This window comes from Megalobrama amblycephala, linkage group LG8 (assembly GCF_018812025.1).
Source record: "Megalobrama amblycephala isolate DHTTF-2021 linkage group LG8, ASM1881202v1, whole genome shotgun sequence".
NCBI lineage: Eukaryota > Metazoa > Chordata > Actinopteri > Cypriniformes > Xenocyprididae > Megalobrama > Megalobrama amblycephala.
This window is the reverse complement of record NC_063051.1, coordinates 2,911,218-2,932,355: the sequence shown is the minus strand read 5'-3', so window position 1 is coordinate 2,932,355 and position 21,138 is coordinate 2,911,218. Positions and strand designations below refer to the sequence as shown.

At 35.8% G+C, this 21,138-nt stretch overlaps 1 protein-coding gene and 1 long non-coding RNA gene across 3 annotated transcripts in view; one reads left to right on the top strand and one right to left on the bottom strand.

The window, feature by feature from the left end:
* Window positions 1-17,978, bottom strand: part of LOC125273391 (zinc finger E-box-binding homeobox 2-like) — a 45,154-nt gene extending 27,176 nt beyond the window's left edge. Inside the window, exons 1-2 of one of the 2 annotated variants that reach the window (XM_048198684.1) lie at window positions 17,866-17,978; window positions 17,032-17,249 (exon numbers count right to left, since the gene is read on the bottom strand). In XM_048198684.1, coding sequence (XP_048054641.1) covers window positions 17,032-17,249; window positions 17,866-17,873 — 226 coding nt within the window. In that variant the 5' untranslated portion in view covers window positions 17,874-17,978. The other variant, XM_048198686.1, reaches the window with a different exon arrangement.
* On the top strand, window positions 17,889-20,294 carry LOC125273392. Its single transcript, XR_007186064.1, has 5 exons — window positions 17,889-18,022; window positions 18,355-18,413; window positions 18,788-18,915; window positions 19,015-19,059; window positions 19,623-20,294. It is a non-coding gene; the product is annotated as an uncharacterized LOC125273392 (long non-coding RNA).
* The last annotated feature ends 844 nt before the right edge of the window (window positions 20,295-21,138 follow it).

Sequence of the window (21,138 nt, the reverse complement as noted above, 5' to 3'; positions counted from 1 at the left end):
TGGGTTAAAAACAACCCATTCGCTGGGTTAAAAACAACCCATTCGCTGGGTTAAAAACAACCCATTCTCTGGGTTAAAACAACCCATTCGCTGGGTTAAAACATCCCATTCGCTGGGTTAAAACAACCCATTCGCTGGGTTAAAAGATCCAATTCGCTGGGTTAAAACATTCCATTTGCTGGGTTAAAACATCCCATTCGCTGGGTTAAAACAACCCATTCGCTGGGTTAAAACATCCCTTTTGCTGGGTTAAAACATCCCATTCGCTGGGTTAAAACAACCCATTCGCTGGGTTAAAACATCCCTTTTGCTGGGTTAAAACATCCCATTCGCTGGGTTAAAAGATCCAATTCGCTGGGTTAAAACATTCCATTTGCTGGGTTAAAACATCCCATTCGCTGGGTTAAAACAACCCATTCGCTGGGTTAAAACATCCCTTTTGCTGGGTTAAAACATCCCATTCGCTGGGTTAAAACATCCCTTTTGCTGGGTTAAAACATCCCATTCGCTGGGTTAAAAGATACAATTCGCTGGGTTAAAAACAACCCATTCACTGGGTTAAAAACAACCCATTCGCTGGGTTAAAACATCCCATTTGCTGGGTTAAAACATCCCTTTTGCTGGGTTAAAACATCCCATTCGCTGGGTTAAAACATCCCATTCACTGGGTTAAAACATCCCAATTGCTGGGTTAAAAGATCCAATTCAGTGGGTTAAAAACAACCCATTTGCTGGGTTAAAAGTTCCAATTCGCTGGGTTTGTCCATTTTAACCCAACTTGGTTTGTTTTTAACCCAGAATTTTTTAGAGTGTAAGATGAATGTCCAACTGAAACGTTTCAGGAAAAAAACGACGAACGCTCATACGATCTATGAACAATGTAAAAATAATGTTTTTGTGCTAACGTTTTGAGAACATTTTTTAAAGACCAGACCAAACATTCTATTAACGTCAGAGGAAGAACATTTGTTCATAACTTTGAGAACGTCCCTGTTAGCTGGGAAAATACAAGCAAACAAAATTAAGATGTTTATTTTTTGTCCCGGTGGCTCAAAGTCAAGAATGTGTCGTCGCAGTTCGGACAGAAAAACTTTGGGCTCCGTAGATAAACTGAAGATACATGATGAGGTAAAAATAGTAAGAAGACACAATTTAAGACAGATGTTTTCTTCAGTAACCGCTCGTGTCTTTGATTTTGATTTGATTAGCTCACGTCATTTAATGACCTCCGTGCGGATCATTCTATCGCTCTCGGACTGTAATTTAAACCATGTATTTTATGCTGCAATTAATAAAATGCTGACGAGCCAACTGTTTTATTGACTTGCCAAAGGCAGTTTTTTACTTTCATTTGGCATTTCTGTGGTTTTGCATCTACATATACGTGTATAGAAAATATCATGCCTCTCTGGTCTCAGGTTTTAAATATAAAGCATCAGTATTTAAGTTTGCCACAAACTCTCAATGTGTAAAAAATGCGTTCAGTGTGTGAATGTAGGTCGCTCGACTTTACTTGATGAGTCAATTATTGCCATGCATAGCTCAGGTCATTAGTCATGAGGAAATGTTCACATTGAGATCTCTGGCTTTTGATTTGCAGACAAACGTTTGAGAAACATCCGAGAAGCAGGAGAAAGCATTTAATTTCACTGCAGAGAAACAATAGAGATTTCAAAGTGAATTTTGTTTTCAAATGTTCATTTTTGTAAACCGGAGACAATCTGAACCGCAATCGTGCACAGTGTATCTGTGTGTACTGTATGCGCTTGTTTTACATGTGTGTGTGTGTGTGCAGCTGCGTTGCATGTGTGTGTGTCTCTGGTTAGCGCTGCAGTCCAGGAATGTCGCAGCGAGTCTATGATCGCAAATACACACCACATTCTGATTCAAACCAATCCCTCGTCATTACTGTCTTGTCTCAAATCTCTCACACCACACTATAAATACCTTTGCTTCCCCCCCAAATTTGTTTTCCTCGTCTTTTTTTCCAATCTCCCGACGCAAGAAAATGTTTGCAACATCTTCCAGGCTTTCTGATGTGGCTCTTTATTTTGTACTTTTGCTCAGACCGCACAATAGCGGTGGGTGAATATTAAAACATTCTCAGGGCCCGGCGCGAGAGGGAAAAAGCGGGTTTTGAAGTTTTAACGGCGGGGCGGGGGCTAAATAAAGCTCTTTGAGCGCAATAATGTGAACGTCGGTTTGCTGCACATCAGTTGCAACATTCGCTGAGAAATTAGTGTTGGGGTTTCACAAATATGCCTGCTATCCGTGGCGAGAGCTTTTACAAACTCAAAAGGCATTTCTACCTCAAGTCATTACAGGATCTGCAGTTGTGCAGCTTGTGTAGTTTAATGCGAGGGTTCAAACCACTCGCTCCGTGAAGAACATCAAGCGTGTTTGATCTTTGCAGGGCAGGTTTCTGTGTTCTCTCATGTTCAGCATAACTCAGGACTGAGCGCCACCTTGTGGAAATGTTTGGATATTGCACACAAACATCATCTCAGAGCTGAAAACAAGGTTTTTTTGTCAAGCAAAAAATTTAAATGTAAGAATCCTTAAAAATAAAATGTATCACGGTTTCCACAAAAATATGAAACTGCTTTCAACACTGATAATAATCATAAATGTTTCCCGAGCAGCAATTAATCATGTTAGAATGATTTCTGAAGGATCATGTGACACTGAAGACAGCCCTGACACATCGAGGCATGGACTCCTCTAGACCCCTGAAGGTGTGCATCTGTAGATGTTAGCAGCAGATCCTTTAAGTCCATGGATCGGACTTGTTTGTTTAGCACATCCCACAGATGCTCGATTGGATTGAGATCTGGGGAATTTGGAGGCCAAGTCAACACCTCAAACCATTCCTGAACCATTTTTGCTTTGTGTCAGGAGCATTATCCTGCTGAAAGAGGCCACAGCCACCAGGAAATAGGCTACCGTTTCCATGAAAGGATGTACATGGTCTGCAACAATGCTTAGGTAGGTGGTACGTGTCAAAGTAACATCCACATGGATGGCAGGACCCAAGGTTTCCCAGCAGAACATTGCCCAAAGCATCACACTGGCTCGCCTTCTTCCCATAGTGCATCATGGTGCCATGTGTTCCCCAGGTAAGCGACGCACATGCACCCGGCCATCCACCTTCTTCCATTGCTCCATGGTCCAGTTCTGATGCTCACGTGTCCAGTTGGCTCTTTCGGCGGTGGACAGGGGTCAGCATGGGCATATGCAGCTCCATACACAACAAACTGTGTGTATTCTGACACCTTTCTATCAGAACCAGCATTAACTTCTGGAGCAGTTTGAGCTACAGCAGCTCGTCTGTTGGATCGGACCACACGTGCATCAATGAGCCTCGGCCACCCATGACGCTGTCGCCGGTTCTCCACTGTTCCTTCCTTGGAGCACTTTTGATAGATACTGACCGGGAACACCCCACAAGAGCTGCAGTTCTGGAGATGCTCTGACCCAGTCGTCTAGCATCACAATTTGGCTCTTGTCAAACTCGCTCAAATCCTTACGCTTGCCCATTTTTCCTGCTTCTAACATCAACTTTGAGGACAAAATGTTCACTTGCTGCCTAATATATCCACCCACTAACAGGTGCCGTGATGAAGAGATGATCAGCGTTATTCACTTCACCCGTCACATACATATATATATATATATACTCCATCCATGTCAGCCACAAAGTAGCTATTTGTAATAAACACAGAAGTCTAGATAGACTGTGTGAGTAATTGCGTCTGTGTGTGTATATATATCACAGTCCACATTCATTTGATTTGATTTAATTTGCATGTGAATGTGAATCTAAAGTAAAGTCTTAAAAACACTAATTAAAGTCACTGAAAGTGCAGAGACGGCAAAAAACCCTAAAGGAACTAAGTGTGTGTGTGTGTGTGTGTGATTGCTGATTCTGTTGCCAAAAAAAAAAAAAAAAAGAGAGAAAGAAAAGTGGAAAAAGAACTAAATAAAATGAAATTGAGTGGGTTGGAAAAATGGGAAGTTTAAAAAGGCAAACTGGGTTTTTAAGAGAATCTTTGATGTGTATCACTGGAGGACTGTGTGTGTGTGAGTGTGTGTGTGTTACTGTAAGTCGAAGCAGAAGGGCTCGTGGGCCGTGTGTGTGTTTGATGTGTGTGTGATGTGGTTTCGGGGGGAAGGGAGCTGTGTGTGGCGTCAGTGGGACCCAAACGGAGCTCAGGAGTCTCCTTCCCTCCGATCACACGTGTGTGTGTGTGTGTGTGGATCGGGTACATGGACAATCACACCTCAGTCATGCATTACTGCTCATTTACAGTGAATCACTGCCAAATTTCTTCATCATTATCCATATATTTCCTCTCTGGTTGTCGCTCTGCCATCTATCCAAGCTATGGAATAATACATAAATAAATAAAAAAGGTAATAGCGATTTTTTCTCACAATTGCAGGATTACATCTGACAATTCTGATTATTTTTCACATCATAATTCGGAGAACTTTTTCTCGCAATTCTGTCCTTTTCCTCAAAATGTCAGAATTCTGAGATATAAACTCTGTGAGATCAAAAGTTAGATTTTTTTTTTTTTACTCCGTGGCAGAAACAAGCTTCCATAGCCATCAACCACAGACATTTATGTGTTTTAGGAAGGCCCAGTTTTGTCTCTCTGGTTTGGCAGCTATTAAAAACATGTTTTTCGATCCTCTCTGGAAATCACAATTGTTTCTCCTGAGAAAGAGCTCAGTAATCCTAAGATCTTAATATGAAATATTTATCATCAAATGATCTTCTCATTTGTGTCCATTTCTAGTTTTCCTATCAGAAACAACACTGGCACTCTTTTAAGTTTGTGTCCGATGATTCGCGAATCCGTCAGAAGTGTGTTTGATGTTTGATGTAATCGGATTCAGCGCTGGCTTCCTTTCTCACGACCCGACTTCCTCCCGTCAGATCCCTGGACTTATCAAATCTGACCATCTCCATTATCACATCATCTACACTCAGTGCTGACCGCAGCGCTGCAGATATTCATCACACGTACAGGAGGAATTGCGACACAGACGTTCTGATCTGCTCTTCTAATGACGATGCATTGGCTTGTTTTGCTGTGTCACTAAAGTCAGATAAACCTGACACACGTGTGAGCTGGACTTAGAGTTATATATAGCAATTCTCATGTTTATATCGTTACAAAATGTAAATATATTATCGCGACTGTGAGAGATGAACCCAGCTAACAAAAACACGTAGTGAGAATGTTTTTTGAACGTTCTTATTAAGTTACGAAAACTAATTTCTGATTGTTCTCTGGACATTCAAAGTTAAAAATGTTTTTCTAACGTTAAGAAAACATTCCATTTTATCATTCTGCAAACGTTACTTTTGAATGTTCTCTGAACGTTCTGAAACGAGAAGTAATATTTAAAAGTTATTAGATGAACATCCAACTGAAACATTTCAGAAATAAACCGTTACATGAATGATGTTTATTTATACTAATTCCTAACTCCTATTTTGTCAGTGATCTCACAATGAAACGCACACAAGTTCTGAGACACTTTTACTGTCCCAATATCTAAAATTTAAAAATAGAATGCATTTTTAATTAAAAAAAATTCCAGCAAAAATAACTATATTGTGACATATGCAGTTATCCAGCATTAAAATTACTTATATTTTGGTCCTAATTAATTTCGTCAGAGATGTCTCAATAAAATGTGCACATTTTCTAAGACACTTTTACTGTCCAAATCTCTCAAATTTAAAAATAGAATAGATTTTCAATTAAAAAAAAATTCCAGCAAAAATAACTATATTGTGACATATGCAGTTATCCAGCATTAAAATTACCTATATTTTGGTCCTAATTAATTTCATCAGAGATGTCTCAATAAAATGTGCACATTTTCTAAGATACTTTTACTGTCCTAATCTCTAAAATTTAAAAATAGAACAAATTTTTAATTTAAAAAATCCAGTAAAAATAACTATATTGTGATATATACCGTGTTAAAATTACTTATATTTTGATCCTAATTAATATCTCACAAAGGAACAGGAACATCATCTGAGACACTTTTACTGTCCCAAAATCTAAAATTTAAGAATAAAATGAATTTTTAATAAAAGTCTTCAGCAGAAATAACTTTAATGTGATATATACTGTTATACTGCGTTAAAAATACTTATATTTTGGTCCTAATTAATTTTTTCAGTGATCTCACAATCTTCTGAGACACTTTTACTGTCCCAATATCTAAAAATATAAAATAGAACAATTTTTTTAATACAATTTCCAGCAGAAATAGTGATTTATACTGCATTATAATAGTGATATGCTGTATACTTATATTATATATACTCATATAATTTGATTATACTCCTATAAGTGATAGATACTGTTAAAATTACTTATATTTTATTAATTTTGCCAGTGATCTCACAATGAAACGCACAAGTTCTGAGACACTTTTACTGTCACAATATCTAAAATTTAAAAATAGAATGCATTTTTAATAAAAAAAATTCCAGCAAAAATAACTATATTGTGACATATACAGTTATCCAGCATTAAAATTACCTATATTTTGGTCCTAATTAATTTCATCAGAGATGTCTCAATAAAATGTGCACATTTTCTAAGACACTTTTACTGTCCCAATCTCTAAAATTTAAAAATAGAACAAATTTTTAATTAAAAAAATCCAGTAAAAATAACTATATTGTGACATATACAGTGTTAAAATTACTTATATTTTTGTCCTAATTAATATCTCACAAAGGAACAGGCACATCATCTGAGACACTTTTACTGTCCCATAATCTAAAATTTAAGAATAAAATGCATTTTTAATAAAAGTCTTCAGCAGAAATAACTTTATTGTGATATATACTGTTATACTGCGTTAAAAATACTTATATTTTGGTCCTAATTAATTTTTTCAGTGATCTCACAATCTTCTGAGACACTTTTACTGTCCCAATATCTAAAATTTAAAAATAGAATGAATTTTCAATAAAAAAAATTCCAGCAAAAATAACTATATTGTGACATATGCAGTTATCCAGCATTAAAATTACTTATATTTTGGTCCTAATTAATTTTTTCAGTGATCTCACAATCTTCTGAGACACTTTTACTGTCCCAATATCTAAAAATATAAAATATAAACATTTTTTAATACAATTTCCAGCAGAAATAGTGATTTATACTGCATTATAATAGTGATATACTGTATACTTATATATACTCATATAATTTGATTATACTCCTATAAGTGATATATACTGTTAAAATTACTTATATTTTATTAATTTTGCCAGTGATCTCACAAATGAAACACGCACAAGTTCTGAGACACTTTTACTGTCACAATATCTAAAATTTAAAAATAGAATGGATTTTTAATAAAAAAATTCCAGCAAAAATAACTATATTGTGACATATGCAGTTATCCAGCATTAAAATGACTTACATTTTGGTCTTAACTAATTTCATCAGAGATGTCACAATAAAATGCACACATTTTCTAAGACACTTTTTAGAGATTGGGACAGTAAATTTAAAAATAGAACAAATTTTTAATTTAAAAAATCCAGTAAAAATAACTATACTTATATTTTGGTTCTAATTAATTTCTTCAGCGATCTCACAAATAAAATGCGCACATTTCTTTTGCTAAAGTTTTGTGAACATTATTAAAGACCAGATAACTTGAACAAACATTCAGTTAATGTCACTGGAAGAACGTTTGTTCATAACTTTGAGAGAACCTTGCCAGAACATTCCCTGATAACTGGTGAAGATATTAAATTACAAACAAAAACATGATGATTTTTGCTTTGAAATTTTTATTTTTAAATGTGATGTATAAATAAAATTGACTTGATTTGAGATTTACAGGTGGATATCACAAATATAACTGACTTCATAAAGTGTGTGTGTGTGAGAGAGTGTGTGTGTATGTGTTTGTGTGTGTGTGAGAGAGTGTGTTTGTTTGTGTGTGTGTGTTGGTTTGTACCTGTTGACTGCAGGTACAGTGTGAGGGAGTTTAGGGAGTGTTTCTCGCTCCTTCGCTCTCAAAGCTCAAGGTCTTTACGAGCGTGAACCTAAAACATTTACGCTCTTAATTCATGATCCTGATCTTATTGTGATTGATTCATTAATGCATGTTTTTCTGAAGAAAGAAAAAAGTCATACAACTAAAATTAAACGGGCAGGACGACCTATTAAATGACCTTCCCCTTATTAAATTAGTATCACAGTATCTGACCAGGATGTGGCTGAAAATCAAGTTATGAAGACAAAAATAACATGCACCGATGAATCATTCACCGGAACATGAATTACGAGAGTAAATAAAGTTTTGATCTCATGAACTAAAGGTTTATTTCCAATAACAGGCACGAGAGAACGAGTGGAATATGATGTTTCGCTCATTGTATGTTTTACAATAAGAACAAGTCAATCCAGGACAAAACCAAAAGAGACAAGGTCTGCCATTTCGTACGACCACTCCGTGTGTGTGTGTGTGTGTGTGTGTGTGTGTGTAAATTGAGCGTAGCAGCTCACTACCACAAGATGCAAACAGACAAACAGACTCACTCAGCAAAGATACACAGTTTACAGCCTCGTCCGTCCATCACGACACATTACACACAAACAAAACTCTTTACGGGTGTGTGTGTTTGTGTATTTACCACGCCGGCGAACTATGTGTGTGAATGTTTAAAGTGCTCAGTCCTGCATAGGTGTGTGTGTTTAGACTTACTCTGACAAGCAAACATGAATATCAGCAAACGCATCCGAGGTTTGAGTGGCATTATGAGCCAATCCCAGCTAACGTTCTGGAAAGGTTCACTTAAAGTAATGAACAAACGCACAGGAAAATGTTATTGCTCTTTCAAACCTCAGGAGACTCAAAGGAGCTTTAATGCAAGAATCAAGTTCATCTCAGATGTTTCTCCTAAAATTCCTCCAAAGAAATAGAACTGGAAAGAATTCTTGTCCTAAAGAGATCAAATGTGTGATTTTTCTGTCTCAAAACTACCAAATGCAAATGCCAAAGCGATTTAATGCTGCAGGACATTTTAACTGTGTCTGTTTTTTATAAGACGCTGGACTTAATGCGACCAAAGCTCAACATGTGAGTCACACGAGCGGCCACACACAGACGTGACCCGAGGAAACACACATGAACCGCAGCCTCTCACACACACGCTTACATTCGCTATCAGGAATATGAGAGCTTCACGTGAGAATCTGTCGTCCAGCTCTGATCTGCTATAAATGAAGACATTAAGATATTATGACAATTAACATCAGGATTTTCTGTTAGGTTATACTTTGAAACAATAAACTATACAAATCTGACAAACAGTAAAGATTTTACCATAATCTGATGTTTTGCTTTCAGATAAAATAAAATATGAGATGATTATCACTTATCGCATATTTTTTTATAAAATATATAAACCACAAGTTTAAAATAGGACACATTTAATATATATATATATATATACTGTGTTATAATAGTGATATACTGCATACTAATATACTCATTTAATTATATTATTCTCTTATTATAAGTGATATATACTGTGTTAAAATTACTTTTTTTAATGTTAGTCGGAATTAATTTTGTCAGTGATCTCAAAATGAAACAAGCACAAGTTCTAAAATACTTTTACTGTCCCAATATCTATTTTTTTTAATTAAAAAAATCCAGTAAAAATAACTATATTGTGGTATATACAGTTAAAATTACTTATATTTTTGTCCTAATTAATATCTCACAAACATCATCTGAGACACTTTTACTGTCCCAAAATCTAAAATTAAAAAATAAAATGTATTTTTAATAAAAGTCTCCAGCAGAAATAACTTTATTGTGATATATACCGTTATACAGCGTTAAAATTACTTATATTTTGGTCCTAATTAATTTTTTCAGTGATCTCACAATCTTCTGAGACACTTTTACTGTCCCAATATCTAAAAATTTAAAATAGAACAAATTTTTTAATATAATTTCCAGCAGAAAAAGTGATTTATACTGCATTATAATAGTGATATACTGTATACTTATATTATATATACTCATATAATTTGATTATACTCCTATAAGTGATATATACTGTTAAAATTACTTATATTTTAGTCATAATTTAATTTTGTCAGTGATCTCACAATGAGACACTTTTACTGTCCCAATATCTAAAATTTAAAAATAGAATAGATTTTTAATAAAATAATTCCAGCAAAAATAACTATATTGTGACATATGCAGTTATTATGCACATTTTCTAAGACACTTTTACTGTCACAATCTCTAAAATTTAAAAATAGAACAAATTTTTAATTTAAAAAAATCCAGTAAAAATAACTATATTGTGACATATACAGTGTTAAAATTACTTATATGTTTGTCCTAATTAATATCTCACAAAGGAACAGGCACATCATCTGAGACACTTTTACAGTCCCAAAATCTAAAATTTGAAAATAAAATGCATTTTTAATAAAGTCTCCAGTCTCCAGTAGAAATAACTTTATTGTGATATATACTGTTGTACAGTGTTATATTTTGGTTCTAATTAATTTCTTCAGCGATATCACAAATAAAATGTGCACATTTTCTAAGACACTTTTACTGTCCCAATCTCTAAAATTTAAAAATATATATATAAAAAAAAATGAATACAATTTCCAGCGGAAACAGTGATTTATACTGCGTTATAATAGTGATATACTGTATAGTTATATTATAACATACTCATTTAATTATTATCGATATATATTGTGTTAAAATTAGTTATATTTTAGTCATAATTAATTTGATCTCACAATGAAACACGCACAAGTTCTGAGACACTTTTACTGTCCCAATATCTAAATATATATAAAAATAGAATGCATTTTTAATATCTAAAATGTAATAATAGAATGCATTTTGGTCCTAATTAATATCTCACAAAGGAACAGGCACATCATCTGAGACACTTTTACTGTCCCAAAATCTAAAATTTAAAAATAAAATGCATTTTTAATAAAAGTCTCCAGCGGAAATAACTTTATTGTGATATATACTGTTATACTGCGTTAAAAATTACTTATATTTTGGTCCTAATTATTTTCGTCAGAGATGTCACAATAAAATGTGCACATCTTCTGAGACACTTTTACTGTCCCAATATCTAAAAATGTAAAATAGAACACATTTTTTAATACAATTTCCAGCAGAAACAGTGATTTATACTGCATTATAATAGTGATGTACTGCATACTTATATTATAACATACTCATATGATTTGATCGTACTTCTATTATAAGTGATATATATTGTGTTAAAATGATGTTTTAGTCGTAATTAATTTGATCTCACAATGAAACACGCACAAGTTCTGAGACACTTTTACTGTCCCAATCTTTAAAATATAAAAATAGAATGCGCTTTTAATATCTAAAATGTAATAATAGAATGCATTTTGGTCCTAATTAATTTCTCACAAAGTAACAGGCACATCATCTGAGACACTTTTACTGTCCCAAAATCTAAAATTTAAAAATAAAATGCATTTTTAATAAAAGTCTCCAGCGGAAATAACTTTATTGTGATATATACTGTTATACTGCGTTAACATTACTTATATTTTGGTTCTAATTAATTTCGTCAGAGATGTCACAATAAAATGTGCACATCTTCTGAGATACTTTTACTGTCCCAATATCTAAAAATTTAAAATGGAACAAATTCTTTAATACAATTTCCAGCAGAAACAGTGATTTATACTGCGTTATAATAGTGATGTACTGCATACTTATATTATAACATACTCATATGATTTGATTATACTCCTATTATAAGTGATATATATTGTGTTAAAATGACTTATGTTTTAGTCGTAATTAATTTGATCTCACAATGAAACATGCACAAGTTCTGAGACACTTTTACTGTCCCAATATCTAAAATATATAAAAATAGAATGCATTTTTAATATCTAAAATGTAATAATAGAATGCATTTTGGTCCTAATTAATTTCTCACAGAGAAACAGACACATCATCTGAGACACTTTTACTGTCCCAATCTCTGGTCCTTTATTTTATTTCTCCTCTTTCTCTCTCCCGCTGCGTCTGACGCCTCAGCTCTCTCGTTTGGGGAGCGCCACTAATAAACCTTGGAGCCTGGACTCCTCGCTGTCTCGCTCTCGCTCGCCCTGTCTCTCTCTCTCCACTCAAATCTCTCTGATTTCTTGCCCAGTTCTCTTCTGTTGTCCAAAATGACAAGCGACTTTTTCTTAGTCTCTCTCTCTCTGTCTGTCGTTTTCTCGCATTCTGCCCACTGTGACAAGACTGTGCCAGAGAAACACACACACACACACACACTCGACAGCAGACACACAGCTGGACCCCAGCTGCCTACAAAGGCTGGGGTTTGGAAATCAATGAAGGCGAATGAAGAAAAAGGGAAAAGAGTTTAAATAAATTGGCACTTGAAAAAAGAAAACGCAAAGAGGCAATCGAGAGAGAGAAAGAAAACGTGCGGGAGTGAACACAGAGAGACAATAGGCAAGGAAATGAACTGTAAGTGCAAAATCGAAGGCCGTAATCGCAGATAACAAAAATACGATGTTTCAGATCAAATGACATCTCGCGTTTAGATGTCCGTACTGTGAAATCTGATATCATCCAAACACAAACTTGGCTCTAGTTGTGACAAACAAAACGAGAGCGAGCGATAGAACCCACGTCACAGTATCCGTACAGGATTCCTCCGTAGATTCCTCGTCGGACTGAACAACATCTGCACTTCTCATGCTTGTTTTATGTAGCCGGTCAGATGAAAGCGTTCGGCAAGACACAAAACTAAACGTTTTTATCTTTGTGTTTTAGGACGGATGCAATCTATCCCACTGTCCCCTGTCAGCCAGGAATCCCATTACACACTCACACACACACACACACTGATAACAGTAGGTCTCGCTTACATAATTAATCTGAATCTGCAGTTTAACACTTAAAAGTGGAGAAAAGTGCAGTTGAGCCATGAAACAAGCTACGAACGCGCCACGTTCCAGAGATGTGTTTGTTACAATTGTGTGTTTTCTCTCACCACAATCATCTGTTCTACATATGCACACACACTTTTATTAAAGAACAAGGAGGAGAGAGATAATGTAAGGCTGTTATCTAGTGTTTTGCACATCATTGTTCATTATTTTCCAACATTTCTTGACAGTGCGAGTGTTTCATACTACAGTGAACCCAAGAGATATTTGGACACACTTCAAACTTGTGAATTTCATTGCATTAGATGTAAGATATAAAAGCATGTGTCATTTATTTTTAAAGAAAAAAACCTGACCTGCTAAATCAACAGATGAAGAGCTGAAGATGAAGGCAGTCAGTTTTGTGTTTGTTTGCAGTTACACTCTTAAAAATCGGTTCTTTATTGGTGGTTCAAGTAGAACCTTTAACATCCTTGGAACCACTAAAGGCTTTTTATAGTGAAAAAAGTTAGTTAGATTTTTAAAAAGTTCTTCACACTGAGAAATAAATGGTTCTTTTAAGAACTGATCCCTGAAATATGGAAGCTTGTTTCTGCCACTAAATATAAAAAAAAAAATTGTGACTTTTTCTCACAAGTGACTTTATCTCTCGCAATTGTGAGTTAACAAAATTGTGTGATATAAATGTCAGCATTGTGTGTTAAAATTCATATTGTGAGATATAAACTCGCAATTCTGACTTTATAACTCATAATTCTGACTTTAGAATTTGCAATTCCGACTTTATATCTCGCAATTCTTACTTTATAACTCACAAATCCGACTTTATAACTCGCAATTCTGACTTTATAATTTGCAATTCCGACTTTATATCTCGCAATTCTGACTTTATAACTCACAAATCCGACTTTATAACTCACAATTCCAACTTTATATCTCGGAATTCCCACTTTATAACTCGCAATTCCGACTTTATAACTCACAAATCAAATTTTATAACTCACAAATCCGACTTTATAACTCGCAATTCTGACTTTACATCTCGCAATTCCCGCTTTATAACTCGCAATTCTGACTTTATAACTCACAAATCCAACTTTATAACTTGCAATTCCGACTTTATAACTTGCAATTCCGACTTTATAACTCGCAATTCCGACTTTATAACTCACAAATCCGACTTTATACTTGCAATTCCGACTTTATAACTCGCAATTCCGACTTTATATCTCGCAATTCCGACTTTATATCTCGCAATTCCGACTTTATAACTTGCAATTCTGACTTTATAACTCGCTTTAAACTTCCGACTTTATAACTCGAATTCCGACTTTATAACTCATAAATCCGACTTTATATCGCAATTCCGACTTTATAACTCGCAATTCCGACTTTATAACTCGCAATTCCGACTTTATATCTCGCAATTCCGACTTTATATCTCGCAATTCCGACTTTATAACTTGCAATTCTGACTTTATAACTCGCAATTCTGACTTTATAACTCATAAATCCGACTTTATAACTCGCAATTCCGACTTTATAACTCGCAATTCCGACTTTATAACTCGCAATTCCGACTTTATAACTCGCAATTCCGACTTTATATCTCGCAATTCCGACTTTATATCTCGCAATTCCGACTTTATAACTCGCAATTCTGACTTTATAACTCATAAATCCGACTTTATAACTCACAATTCCGACTTTATAACTCGCAATTCCGACTTTATAACTCGCAATTCTCACTTTATATCTCGCAATTCCGACTTTATAACTCGCAATTCCGACTTTATAATTCGCAATTCTGACTTTATAACTCGCAATTCCGACTTTATAACTCGCAAATCCGACTTTATAACTTGCAAAATCCGACTTTAAAACTCGCAATTCTGACTTTATATCTCACAATTTCGAGAAAAAAAGTCAGAATTGTGAGATAAAAGGTCGCAATTACCTTTTTAATTTTTTTTTCATGACAGAAACAAGCTTCCATACTGAAAGGTTCTTTGGGGAACTAAAATTGGTTCTTGTACAGCATTGCTGCAAAAAAAACCTTTTTAATTCTTTATTTTTAAGAGGATGATGTTGATAATTAATGTGATTCTCTACACCTGTGTGAACTTGAGGAGAGATGACTTTATAATCACCTGATTCAAACACACAGACTGAAGCTTGATTAGATGACACTTTGATAGTTTGTGAACTGGCATATTTAAAAGTCGTATTTATACTAGTGTTTGTAAACTGACCATCGAATGCAGCTGAAATCTCAAAAACCATCGTACTTTATTTTTGTGCATCAGCGGCTAATAGAAGAATTAAGGAAGCAAGTTTATAAAGGGTAGGAGACATCTCTCACCTATACATGAACACACACAGGGCGAGTGTGTTTGTGTATGTGAGGTGACAGGGTCGTCTTTAACCCGTTAGCTCTGGGGATCACACACGGGTGTGAGCTTGACAAAACTGACACTTGTGCCGCATTCAAATGAGGAACTTCTCTAACCACACACATGTACTCAAATACACACCGTCCTGTGTGCAAGTCGCACAAAAACTCTTCAAATCATCTGTAATGCTACAGCTGTTAAGATACACAATAGTTTGCAAAGCACATTCGCACTTCTTCACCTTTTCTAAACGCATCGGAGCTCACTGCTGAGAACGAGTGTCTCGCATTCATGAGCATCTACACGCAATCTACGAACAAATGCTGTGTGGATGAAACGTGAAATAAAGAGGCCTCAATCTGAAGATGTTCAGTGTTGTTCTCACTTGATAAGGAACTGTTACTATAGGCCCAAACAGAGCAATATTTCTTCAAGAACGCCAAAGGTACACTCTAAAAAATGCTGTTGTTTCAACCCATGTTTGGGTCAAATATGGACGAACCCAACCACAATTACATTTTTGGGTTTATTCATATTTGACCCAAGCATTTTTTTAGAGTGCACAGCGGTGATCTTCAAGGACAGGACATTAATACAAAAATGTAATGCGTTAAAGCATGCATATTTAATTAAAATCAAATTTAAATAAGATCTGAATACACTCTAAAAAATGCTGGGTTAAAAACAACCCAAGTTGGGTTGAAAATGGACAAACCCAGCGACTGGGTTAAATTTTATTTAACTCAACTATTGTTTAAAAATGACTATATGACTGAACCCAAAATAGGCTGGAAATTAAAAATCAGACACATAATTACTAGAGGCAACAATAATAATCAAAAGGTGAACATTTATTAATAAGCAATTTAATAAATGCTTACTGTTTAATTATTATTAATTAAACTTACTGTAAATGTTAATTAAACATTGTTAATTTCTGACATATTTTGGGTTCATTTTAAGCAAGCAATACAGTCATTTTTAAACAATAGTTGAGTTAAATAAAACTACCAAGCAGGTTGGTAAAACATTTAACCCAACCACTGGGTTAAAACAACCCAATCGCTGGGTTTGTCCATTTTCAACCCAACTTGGGTTGTTTTTGCATTTTGCATTTTTACATTTAGTCATTTAGCAGACGCTTTTATCCAAAGCGACTAAGAATGACATAAATCATAAAAGTCAATTTCAAAGTCTTCTCAATGGCCTATATAATAGAATATTTAGGTTAAATAAAATCTCGATGCTCTTATTAAAAATCGTTTAATTTAACTGACAAATAAAAATCGAAACAATTTTTGTCCATTGTTAAAAAAACATACAAAACACGAGGATATTAACCCTGTGAGGAAGTGCAACAAATAGTGCAGCTGAATGTTGTAAAGTCCATGAAAATGTGATGCTGAGGACTGCAGAAATGATGCAAAGCGGACCGCAAGTTCTGCAAACTAAGAAAAATAAACGTATTAAAGTAAAGCAACATGTTTCCCATGTATAACAGTTTGGGAAGCAAGTTAGCTGTTTTGTCGCTACGTCTGTAAACGGCGTATTAATCCAGTTGAATGACTGCAGAAATAAACCTGGACAATTTACAAACTTCTCAAGGAAACTGTGTTCAGTTCAGTACCGACCTTGGTTCCTCCGCGGGTTCGCCTGTTTCCTCCGCTTTCCTCGGCTCCTCTCTGCCATGTCGTCGCCGTATTTGCCCGGGGATCGCGCGTACGGATCGGTTGGATAAATGACTGAAGTGTCGCTCCGCATCGCTCGCGCCCTACAGCGCGTGACTGCAGTAGCGCTCAAACCCGCGTCGCGATCAGCAGCGGCTTTGGTGATGTCATCGGAGGCAGGTCTGGTGTCAGCCCGTGTCAGTGAAGTGTGTTGTAAGAAAAGAGAAATTGTGTACAACTTAGAAAGTGTGTCAGCTCCTACTTTTTTGTTTGTTTGTTTTATTTAATGTTCATGTCTTATTTTTCTGGTCCGTTAAATCCTGTCATGATGTGGAGATTATATATATATATGATGACATAAACTATATGATATGGAGATTGTAAGGAATTTCACCAGCTGTGTTTTGACAATAAAGCGATTTGATTAATAAATAGCCTAAGTAAGGTTAGGCCGTTATATTCGCCATTTTGAAATCAATTCATTATGCGCGCGAAAAATCTGACTTAATAAAATATAAAGCATATGCTTGATTTAAAAATCGTCAGACTCTTAATAAATTTGCATAATTTTTTATGTTCGCAAAAGTTTTACATTTTTGATCGATTTTACCTGTAAAAAAAAAAACTAAACGTTTTATTATGAGCGAATCGCACCTGTTCTCGCACCCCCTCCTGTTGATCGCTGTAGGAAGTTTTGCATTGTCACCTCTTTTGTGCGAGTAATTGAACGGTAATCTGTTTAGCAACTGAAAAAGAAAAACATCAGAAAACTCAAACACACCGTTTTAGGACCCCTACCTTGGCATTCACACGCACCAACCCCCACCTGAACGCGCAGCGGTGCCAGAGCGCGCAGTGTCATGATAATGCCCGCGCAATACTTCCTGAGGTGCGCGAGGCTTGATCCCTAAAAGCTTCGAAATAAATTATTTTTCCCCTTTAAATTATGTTAATGGTAAGTAATTCTGCTTTCTATTTGATGATAGCTATTCTTCCGCTTGCTTATTATTATTATTATTATTATTATGTAATTTTGTTGTCTTGCGTTAGCCAACAATTTAAAATTACTATAAAAAATAACACGCCATCTGTGATATATTACATTATTTTCTTCTATTTGAAAACTATCGATTATATTCATGTTGTTTTGATTCATGTCTATTTTCCTGGCTCGCGCCTGAGGAAAAAAGCGCGGCAAGGCAACGAACTTGATGGATTCTGAGGGGAAAATATCTTTTTATCTTAATCGTTGTTTTTACAACAGCGGAAAAAAAACTTTTCTTACAGACATTACAAGAAATCCCACAAATATTACCACAGAGTGGCCGAGATTTCAAAGAAAAACGGTTTGTATAGTTTTCTTGGATATTTTGATTAGCATAAACGTCGTAAATTAAGTTGTAAGACTCACCCTTATCCATGACCTGTATTTACTTTATAATCAGGATTTTTTTTTTTGCAGTTATTCTACATAACATGACAACAGGATGTGTTTACAGCTCTTATAAAAAATACTGTACCACAGTACAGTGATATCAGATGAAACTGTACTTTAATTTCCATTAAAAAAACAGCATGATTACCATATTAATTTACATAGTAATCTTAAAACTAACACTGTATGATGGTACCTTTTAATACTGGATCCTGTGCGAATAAAGAGCAAAATGCTAAAATGCTAAGCTTGTGTTTGTTGTTTCTACTGGACATTTGTTTTTAGGGACATAAAGTAGAGAGTTTCAGGTGGAGAAAGCCAGAGAAAAGGAGAAGGGATGAGAGGTCACAGTCCTTTTGTCCAGGAGAGGAAAGGAGATGGAATGGGTCATAAACCTACACCCTGCTGTGGATGTAAAGACACAAAGAAAGCCTCATTCACCTCTGCCCCTGTAGATGATAGTAAGGAAGTGTTATTTACATTAATGTTAAACGTTGTCTCTTTACGTGCAGACAAAGAGTGCAGTTTGCTGTGTGCAGCGAGCCTAAAAACAGCCGGTAAGTGCAAGAATCTGGGCACCAAATGGTCTCCAACACCTCTTACGCACTGAGGGACGCCCTAGGGTGGGGTGTCCCGTGGGGTTTCCTGCGTGCAGGAGTTTGGCAGGGGTTCAGAGAGGGAGCAAAGGGAGGAGTCTTCTTTAACAGCATATTAAACAGGAGTTAATTATATGCCAACCTTTGTGACAAAGAGAATAAAAAGCCTCGACTTGAATGGCAAACCAAGAAAAGAAAAGTCATTATGCTGGTTTCACTTCTTTGCATGTGAAAACCTCAGCGCTTATTTTGCCATTTCCATTTGTATCAGCAACCTCAGCTCAGTAGATTGTGGCTTAAGTAGATCTTCTAAACCTCTGCACTCTCTTTTTAGAAATCTTCTGAAAGCTACATGCAGCAGATCTTAAACAACTAGTACATTTGCTATATATTGAGTGCATATGTAAGGGTTTGCATTGATCTTTGTTGTGTCAGAGTTCGTAGACATCACAAAATAAACATACATTTTTGTTTAATGATTTTAAATTTGATGCAATCACAAACTAGACCTTTTTTTTTTGCAGGTTTGAAAAATGACAGCAAAAACCACTAATGATGAAGGAGGGCAAGATGAGAGATGGCTAACGGTGGTCAAGTCACGAAAATGAGGATGGGAGCAAGGTAAAAGAGGACCGGCCAGTTATATAGCAAAAAACAGATGGGAGACAGGGAGAATTGAGTCAGCGGAGTTGGCGATGGCAGTCGAGGGCAGGTCTTCATTGGTTACACGCCGCACACAGTATTAGATCCGTGGGGCCGAATCAGGGTACCAGGGACTGAGAGCCACAGCATTATACACTCAAACACACACACTGGCATGTAGTCCAGGAAAATCTTTCTTTTGATCTTATAATCAGGGACAGGGAAAGGCTAAGTATGGAGAGGATTAGCTTTGTCGCAGAGATTTCAGTATGAGTGAGCAAAAATGTTCTCTTTGTAACTAAAGGAGGAGGGATCTAATATGCCAGTGTAACACAAACCCTGTGTGTGGCTCTCAAGACTTAACAAAGATCGTGAGCTGTAGTGCTGCCGCCATCTAGAGGACATCTGACGTGCTTTCACCTTGAAGGATTAGTTCCTGATAATTTACTCACACCCGTGACATCCAAGATGTTCGTTCTTCATTCGAAAAGAAAGTAATTTTTCTCCATATAGTGGACTTCACTGGGGTTCAACGGCTTGAAGGTCCAAATGTCAGTTTCAGTGCAGCTTCAAAGAGCTCTACATGATCCCAGACGAGGAATAAGAGTCTTATCTAGAGAAACCATCGGCCATTTTCTAAAAAATTTAAATTTATATACTTTTTAACCACAAATGCTCGTCTTGCACTGCTCTGTGATGCTCCACGCATGACGTAATCACGTAGGAAAGGTCACGCGTGACGTAGGCGGAAGTACCGATCCAGTGTTTTCAAAGCGAACGTGCAAAGACTAAGTCAAAAAAAGGTAAAACAACGATGTCAGATGATTTTGAAGTTGGAGGAGAAAATGAGATGGAGTTTTTCGCCCTACCGCGGTACTACCACCTACCTTTCAACATGATTACGTCATGCGTGGAGCATCGCAGAGCAGTGCAAGATGAGCATTTGTGGTTAAAAAGTGTATAATTTTTTATTTTTTTTAGTAAATGTCTGATGGTTTCTCTAGATAAGACTCTTATTCCTCGTCTGGGATCATGTAGAGCTCTTTGAAGCTGCACTGAAAATGACATTTGGACCTTCAACCCGTTGAACCCCAGTGAAGTCCACTATATGGAAAAAAATCCTGGAATGTTTTCCTCAAAAACCTTCATTTCTTTTCCACTGAAGAAAGAAAGACATAAACATCAAACATGAGGGCGAGTAAATTATCAGGAAATTTTAATTCTGAAGTGAACTAATCCTGAAGCATTAAAAAGGCACTCAGGTGTGTCATGTTCAGTGATGGGAATAACGGAGTTATTTTTTTCAGTAACAAGTAATCAAGCGAATTACTTTTTCTCCCGTTACAATGCCGTTACCGTTACTGGCAAAAAAATGCCGCGTTACTATAATTGAGCTCA